Source organism: Haliotis cracherodii, unplaced genomic scaffold (assembly GCF_022045235.1).
Source record: "Haliotis cracherodii isolate W230 unplaced genomic scaffold, xgHalCrac1.p SCAF_10, whole genome shotgun sequence".
Classification (NCBI taxonomy): domain Eukaryota; kingdom Metazoa; phylum Mollusca; class Gastropoda; order Lepetellida; family Haliotidae; genus Haliotis; species Haliotis cracherodii.
Genome location: NW_027266265.1, coordinates 1,697,396 through 1,706,341, shown reverse-complemented (window position 1 = coordinate 1,706,341; position 8,946 = coordinate 1,697,396). Strand labels below are relative to the sequence as shown.

Here is an 8,946-nt window from a genome sequence, read left to right as displayed (position 1 = left end):
AGCACCACCGTATTAGTGTGACATTTAGTACAACCGTATTAGTGTGACATTCAGCACCACGGTATTAGTGTGACATTCAGTACAACCGTATAGGTGTGACATTCAGCACCACGGTATTAGTGTGACATTCAGCACCACCGTATTAGTGTGACATTCAGCACCACGGTATTAGTGTGACATTCATCACAACCGTATTAGTGTGACATTCAGCACCACCGTATTAGTGTGACATTCAGTACAACTGTATTAGTGTGACATTCAGCACCACCGTATTAGTGTGACATTCATCACAACCGTATTAGTGTGACATTCAGCACCACGGTATTAGTGTGACATTCAGTACAACGGTATTAGTGTGACATTCAGCACCACCGTATTGGTGTGACATTCAGTACAACTGTATATGTGTGACATTCAGTACCACCGTATTAGTGTGACATTCAGCACCACCGTATTAGTGTGACATTTAGTACAATCGTATTAGTGTGACATTCAGCACCACGGTATTAGTGTGACATTCAGCACCACCGTATTAGTGTGACATTCAGTACAACCGTATAGGTGTGACATTCAGCACCACCGTATTAGTGTGACATTCAGCACCACCGTATTGGTGTGACATTCAGCACCACCGTATTAGTGTGGCATTCAGCACCACCGTATTAGTGTGACATTCAGCACCACCGTATTAGTGTGACATTCAGCACCACGGTATTAGTGTGACATTCAGTACAACGGTATTAGTGTGACATTCAGCACCACCGTATTGGTGTGACATTCAGTACAACTGTATATGTGTGACATTCAGTACAACGGTATTAGTGTGACATTCAGCACCACCGTATTAGTGTGACATTTAGTACAACCGTATTAGTGTGACATTCAGCACCACGGTATAAGTGTGACATTCAGTACAAACGTATAGGTGTGACATTCAGCACCACGGTATTAGTGTGACATTCAGCACCACCGTATTAGTGTGACATTCAGCACCACGGTATTAGTGTGACATTCATCACAACCGTATCAGTGTGACATTCAGCACCACCGTATTAGTGTGACATTCAGTACAACTGTATTAGTGTGACATTCAGCACCACCGTATTAGTGTGACATTCATCACAACCGTATTAGTGTGACATTCAGCACCACGGTATTAGTGTGACATTCAGTACAACGGTATTAGTGTGACATTCAGCACCACCGTATTGGTGTGACATTCAGTACAACTGTATATGTGTGACATTCAGTACCACCGTATTAGTGTGACATTCAGCACCACCGTATTAGTGTGACATTTAGTACAATCGTATTAGTGTGACATTCAGCACCACGGTATTAGTGTGACATTCAGCACCACCGTATTAGTGTGACATTTAGTACAACCGTATTAGTGTGACATTCAGCACCACCGTATTAGTGTGACATTCAGTACAACCGTATAGGTGTGACATTCAGCAACACGGTATTAGTGTGACATTCAGCACCACCGTATTAGTGTGACATTCACCACCACGGTATTAGTGTGACATTCAGCACCCCTGTATTTGTGTGATGACCAGCACCACCATATCGGTGTGACATTCAGCACCACGTTGAATTTTGTTTGTGCACACATTATTTTTCAATATAATCTCCTTTGACTTCAGCACATGCTCCAGTTTAGTTACACCTGCCTTATAGAAGTCTCGTCGTGGTTTGTCCGCAAGATAATATGGTTATATAATCGTGTCGCTTACACAGAACGTGTTCAAAGCCTCGATGTATCAGCATGTCGTCAAGAACAACACCCGGCTAACTGTAAACATGGATATCTGTGCATGGATGATTTAGGTATAGATGACACGAGCTCTTGTATAGGACGAGGCATGTGATTTGGGATATACAGCTGTATGCATGATCAAAAAAGGACATTGTGGGCGTGGTTTGTGCTTCTGTTGACGGTATATAAGGGCCCGCACAGCACAGCTTTCTTCCTAACATGAAGTACAACAGAATAAACATAAACAATGTGTAAGTATAAACGTCTGTTTGTTTTAGGGATATTCATGTTATATATGTTGTAGCAATTAAGTTGTTAAGGTGGGGCGGTGGGGTAGCCTATTGCTTAAAGCGCTCGCTCGTCACGTCCAGGACACGGGTTCGAATCCCAACATGGGTACAATGTGTGAAGCCCATTTCTGGTGTCCCACACCGTGATATTGCTGAAATATTGCTAAAATCAATACTCGCTCACTCCTTAAGTATAGAGAATAACCAGTCTAGAATATCCACCGACACAGATTAAACTTTGGCATGGAGGTCAAAATAGCGGTGAACATTACATGAATGGACCACTGAAAACCAGTGACGACACATATGTTTGCGAAATGTGTGAGCATACCTGGTCTACAGGCAGCACCGCCACTCACACAATGTGCATAAAAGAGTAATTAATTAATGCCTGGCGCCTCACAGCAGTATGATATAACTAATGAAGATCCAACGAACATCATCTACACTTTGCCTATTTATAGCGCCACATAATGTCACGTGTGCTAGTTTTCCCACTTATTCCACGCGCGTCTATTATATTATTGCATGTACTCAAAGTCCGTCAGATAGCGGGATCATGGGGGTGTCACGGACTGCATTTATCGATTTATATTTGAAGCTTATTATATTTTAAACTATACTACACAAAATAAGTTAAGGAATATCCATTTCTTTCAAATGGCTACAGCTAATATCTCATTGCATGGCAGATTAACTCGATAGTCACATGTAAGAATTGTGTTTTCCTTAACTTCGTTAGAGTAGTATATTTGCAGGAGATCTGAACCTAAATAATCCATTTACTGATGCTATTCCAAACGTTCAAGTCACCGCTCCATTTAGTCGCCTCTTACGACCTGCATTTGCATCTGGCGTCCTGATAACCAGTTATTAATATTAGTGTTGTTTTCACATTCAGCCAACAATTGTGGGACGCAATACCGGGGTTACAGGAGACCAATGCTCCTAGTGTTACTCACACTGGGGGCATTCTCAGATGGAGCAGAAGTTATGGTGATGAAGATAGAACACATAGTCAGTTGGCCTGCCTCCTGGAAACACTCATCTTGGCGAGTCACGAGAGAGAGGGAAAGGGAGTTCATCACAGGTCTGAAATTAAAGAGAAGCTTCCATTTGATCCGTTCCTTACCACGAGCGGAAAATGCGAGTTATATTTGGCACGAACGTTTCCAGGAACCATAGTGTTAGGATTAGTTTGTATTCATAGAAATTATGGAAGGAAGGTTGTATCTTTTAAGCTATGTGAAATTAATGAGATACAGATACGTGGGATGTCACCACACAGTTACAGCGTGAAATGGATTACTGAGAACATCCAGCACTGTTTAAATAGTCAGATGTGTAAATCAATTCCAAAGAATGGCACGCAGTGTAAAATGAGAAATATTTACCATCATAAAATAAGGCAAAAACCTAACTGTTTAAAAACGAGGTTATCAAATAATAAGATTACCACTTACAAACGTCACTTTACACAAATGTGTATTACTATACCTATCACATTACAGAAAAGGGCTTTAGTGGACGAGGTGAAAGCTAATTTGGAGAACAGGTTTCCATTATCTTTAAAATTCAAAGATCAAAATACAAATTCATTATTGCAGCCTATGAAGGATTACAAGAATCCTAAACGTACACGTTACAAAGAACCTAACAAGATTCGTAATAACAATGTTATAATAGTATGTGAAGAAAATGACCTGGATTCGGACGAGATTGCTAGTTTAAAATTGAACCTTAAGAGAATGAATGCCTTTGCAGTTTTGGATATTCACGAAGGTATCGTCGATGGAAAGTCTGAAGTAGCTGACTTCGTGGACTTTCTAACTAAATCCTATAAACCAGTCACTGTAATAGTTTACCTAACATCGCCAATGTCTACACATGTAATGTGGCATATTAACACGGTGATTTCATCCTGCCTATATGGTCAAATCCCGATAACGTTACTTACATATGCCCAGCCTCGCCTTGGGCGACTAAATATACCAAACTGTTTATTGCCTTTTCCAATATTTACAAAACAATTGCAAATAGACAATGACAAACTCACATTACTTCCAGAATACAAGCACAGCCTTGTACACCCTCGGAATGCAATGCATAATGTTAATTATGAAAAATTCGATAAAATGGGCAAAATTCAAGAAAGAAGTGCAAAAAATGTTGAACAATTATCTCTGTCCAATAACACCTGTTGTTCCTCGACATTCATATACAGTCTTCAGGAAGACAAAATACACTGCAGGAAGAGAGACATGATAGCGTTTATCTCAAGAATACACTTGAGACACAATTTAGCAAACAAGCAAATCCATTTTATCACAGATTTTGACGATGATATTTTTGACGTTACAAGAAGTTTATTGAAAACATTTCCTGACATAGATACAACTATTAACGACGATGGCATTCCAGCAGGGAAGTTACTATATATAGAATATGCAGCAGAACTATCCAAAGATAAAATATTCATCATAGCGTTGTCTGGCGCCCCGTTGAACCAAGATTTGATATATGCATGTGATCTACTATTAGGGATAAAAGGAAGAAATTATCAGGATTACTTACAAGAAAACCCTGACCTGAATTCTGAGTGGGTACTACCACCCCCGGAATCTGTCAGGTAACATAAGCGATATGAGCTTTCGGCACGTTTGTTATGGTACGTTATGGTAACGGAATATGGAAAAAATAATGAAGGAGACGGAGTATGTAAGAAATAATGATGGAGACGGAGTATATAAGAAAAAATTATGGAGACGGAATATGGAAAAAAATAATGAAGGAGACTGAGTATATAAGAAATAATGATGGAGACGGAATATGGAAAAAATTATGATGGAGACGGAGTATATAAGAAATAATGATGGAGACGGAATATGGAAAAAATAATGATGGAGACGGAGTATGTAAGAAATAATGATGGAGACGGAGTATATAAGAAATAATAATGGAGACGGAATATGGAAAAAATAACGAAGGAGACGGAGTATGTAATAAGAAATAATGATGGAGACGGAGTATGTAGGAAATAATGATGGAGACGGAGTATGTAAGAAATAATGATGGAGACGGAATATGGAAAAAATAATGAAGGAGACTGAGTATGTAAGAAATAATGATGGAGACGGAGTATATAAGAAATAATGAAGGAGACGGAGTATGTAAGAAATAATGATGGAGACGGAATATGTAAGAAATAATGAAGGAGACGGAGTATGTAAGAAATAATGAAGGAGACGGAGTAAGTAAGAAATAATGATGGAGACGGAGTATATAAGAAATAATGAAGGAGACGGAGTATGTAAGAAATAATGTAGGAGACGGAGTAAGTAAGAAATAATGATGGAGACGGAGTATATAAGAAATAATGAAGGAGACGGAGTATGTAAGAAATAATGATGCAGACGGAATATGTAAGAAATAATGATGGGGACGGAGTATGTAAGAAATAATGATGGAGACGGAGTATATAAGAAATAATGATGGAGACGTGTTTCGTATAACCTGTATAAATCTTTCGAAGTGGTATTTGGCTCATAAAAACTTTGCTAATGAGCTAAAGCCACACTATATATAACTATTGGTTTACCAGTTTTACTGATTATGAATTTTACCGATAGGCTACCGATTAAGTTTAAAACCTACCTGTTAACGCAAGAGGACATTTTTAGCAAATATAAATAAATGGTATCTCTACCTTTCAACCAACTCATGAGTAATGTATAGTTATCACCATGTTTACATTTTCTTAAAACTCATTCATAGATAGGACAGATCTAAACTTAATAAATATCTCATGTCCTCGGTTATGTATCAAACTGAAAAATATTATAGCTGCATATGAAATTGCATATACAGTTAATGTGCTCTCATATATAATTGAAACAATGCAAATTTATCAATACTCAAAGTACAAAAAGTATAAAATGAGAAGAAAAAACAACAACAACAAAAAAAAAAGCGCAAAAGGAACTATAAAAAGCCAATAAAAAAGGAAAACTATGAAACAAAAACAAAACAAAAAAATCGGAAGATGTGAAAATGAGCCAACAAACAAAGGAACCAAGTGGTGCCTTGCTATGAATGTTTCAAGTGAAAATTGTGAAATCGATGTATATTTTATTTTAGTGATTTTTTAATGTCGTTATATTATGCAAAGAAGATTTAATTTATCGCGACATCTTTTAACATCAATTTGTGGTGTATCTGTTATCGTAAACCACCTCCAAACGTTTTATAAAAAAATAATAATTTTTTTAATCGTTTTGAGAATGTCATGTTCAAATCTACATGATAAATGAGTAAAACAATCTCGTTAATACATATGAACTGTAAATACAATAATAAGTATATAGTTATAAATATTTTTAAAAAAGACCAAACAATTCAAACCTGACTCATAAAACAAAAACTATGAAACAAAAAATATACATATAAATTTGTAATGCTCGAAATTTAGAAAAAGAAGAGCAAAGTGTAATATATTTGGTGAACACATATTTAATGAAAAAACTCCGATACTTCTATCGGACTTTTGTCAAATTAGAAGCGATAATGCAGTGTATCCCTTGCAGTTTAATATGTCTTGTTAAGGGACGACCATTTGATATTTTGGGAGTAGGGGCGGAGCTGGGTTTTTTTTATCGACATTATATATTTTTTCAGCTACATCTACAAAACTAAAAAAAAAATTATTTAAAACTATGAGCCTGATTTTTCAAAAGGAAAACACCTTGCAACAATGTAATATTTGTGGCAGGTACTTTCTTTTTTTCAACAATTTGAAGCATTTATTAAACAAATATTTTTATCAAGAATTTTCGGGAACAATTCAATTTTATCAGCTCCACCCCCACGTAGATTTGTAATCCCACATTAAGATGAGATCAACTCTTCTAGATATCACAGTGTTTCATCACAGGGTGCGAGTACAAAGTGCTGTGTCCACCCATGAACATGGAAACATTTTGTAACAATGTTAAACTATGACATCGGTATGTGACGTGTTGTCTATGACATGTCATACTCCAAATGTAGCAGGACATGCCATAAGGTTGGCATCCATGTTTGATGTTTTGTTTATTCAATAGCGTGTCGAAATGATGTCATGACATTGTTAACAAATGACATAAATATACAGTGTTTGTCCATTCTATAACATGTCAAAGAGTATGACGACATTGTTAACAAATGGTATCGATATATGTTGTTTGTCCATTCTGTAAAATGCCAAATAGTATAACCACATTGTTAACAAACGGGAATATAGTGTTTGTCCATTCTATAACATGCTAAAGAGGATGACAACATTGTTAACAAATGACATTGACATAAAGTGATGCTTTGAAAAATTCAGAAATAAGAGAATCATTTCCTGGCGACTTGCAGTTTTTTAATTGATTGATAGCTTGCAACACCTCGTCTTCAGTTATACGGCTGTCAAGGATAGAACATGTGACATCATCAAAAGGATAATCTACACCATCTTTCGTAATATCACGAGAGAAATCGGTATGCATATCTTGGAATAAATTTTTAAAATGCGAAAACCAGTCACTAATGGGGATAGACGATTCCCTTTTTTCAACACCAGTGTATTTTCTTAACATTTCCCAGAATGTTTTGCAATTATTGATATTGGATGAAAGTCTGTCACGAATCACATCATTAAAAGCTCTTTTCTTACACCTTACGATATCCATATATGTTTTACGCTGCAGTGAATAGGCTTGTAACGAAACATTATCCTTTTTCCTATTAAAAACATCTAGTAGTCGGAAGGCTTCTCTTCTGTGATAACCACATTCTTTATCAAACCACGGCTTGTCGCGTCCATGACGCTGAACAATCATACGCTTTGTAAAATCTGCTGCCTTCAACAAAGCTTCCGTAAATTTACTAATTGCTGCATTTATGTCTGTTAATGCTAACGTAATACAATCATCAAACAATTGCTTACTTTCATCACATGAGACATTTTCTCTTAACCGATCACCAAAGTTATCACGCCAAGTATACTTAATACAAACTTCGGGCTTCACATTCTCACCCGACATAGCATTGTCAATTTCAGTGTTACGTGACTGAAAGGTACAATTGATTGGCGCGTGCGGAGACTCGATCCGAGATCCGATGTTAAAATTCTTACACAATGTAAACAAATCCCTCGTTGTGATAGCATAGTCAATAACGCTTGCGCCTGTATAGTGTTTGTCCATTCTATAACATGTCAAAGAGTATGACAACATTGTTAACAAATGACATCGATATATAGTGTTTATTCATTCTATAATACTTCAAAGAGTATGACAACATTGTTAACAAATGACATCGATATATAGTGTTTGTCCATTCTATAACATGTCAAAGAGTATGACAACATTGTTAACAAATGACATCGATATATAGTGTTTGTCCATTCTATAACATGTCAACATGTATGACAACATTGTTAACAAATGACATCGATATATAGTGTTTGTCCATTCTATAACACGTCAAAGAGTATGACAACATTGTTAACACATGACATCGATATATAGTGTTTGTCCATTCTATAACATGTCAACATGTATGACAACATTGTTAACAAATGACATCGATATATAGTGTTTGTCCATTCTATAACACGTCAAAGAGTATGACAACATTGTTAACAAATGACATCGATATATGGTGTTTGTCCATTCTATAACACGTCAAAGAGTATGACAACATTGTTAACAAATGACATCGATATATAGTGTTTGTCCATTCTATAACATGTCAACATGTATGACAACATTGTTAACAAATGACATCGATATATGGTGTTTGTCCATTCTATAACATGTCAACATGTATGACAACATTGTTAACAAATGACATCGATATATGGTGTTTGTC

At 36.5% G+C, this 8,946-nt stretch overlaps 1 protein-coding gene across 1 annotated transcript; it reads left to right on the top strand.

Annotated features, from left to right (window-relative positions):
- Positions 1-1,981: 1,981 nt before the first annotated feature.
- LOC139453959 (uncharacterized) lies at positions 1,982-8,234 on the top strand. The gene is made up of 2 exons (XM_071235407.1): positions 1,982-2,013; positions 2,954-8,234. The coding sequence occupies exons 1-2, from the start codon at positions 1,982-1,984 to the stop codon at positions 4,683-4,685; spliced, it is 1,764 nt and encodes a 587-aa protein (XP_071091508.1). The 3' UTR covers positions 4,686-8,234.
- The last annotated feature ends 712 nt before the right edge of the window (positions 8,235-8,946 follow it).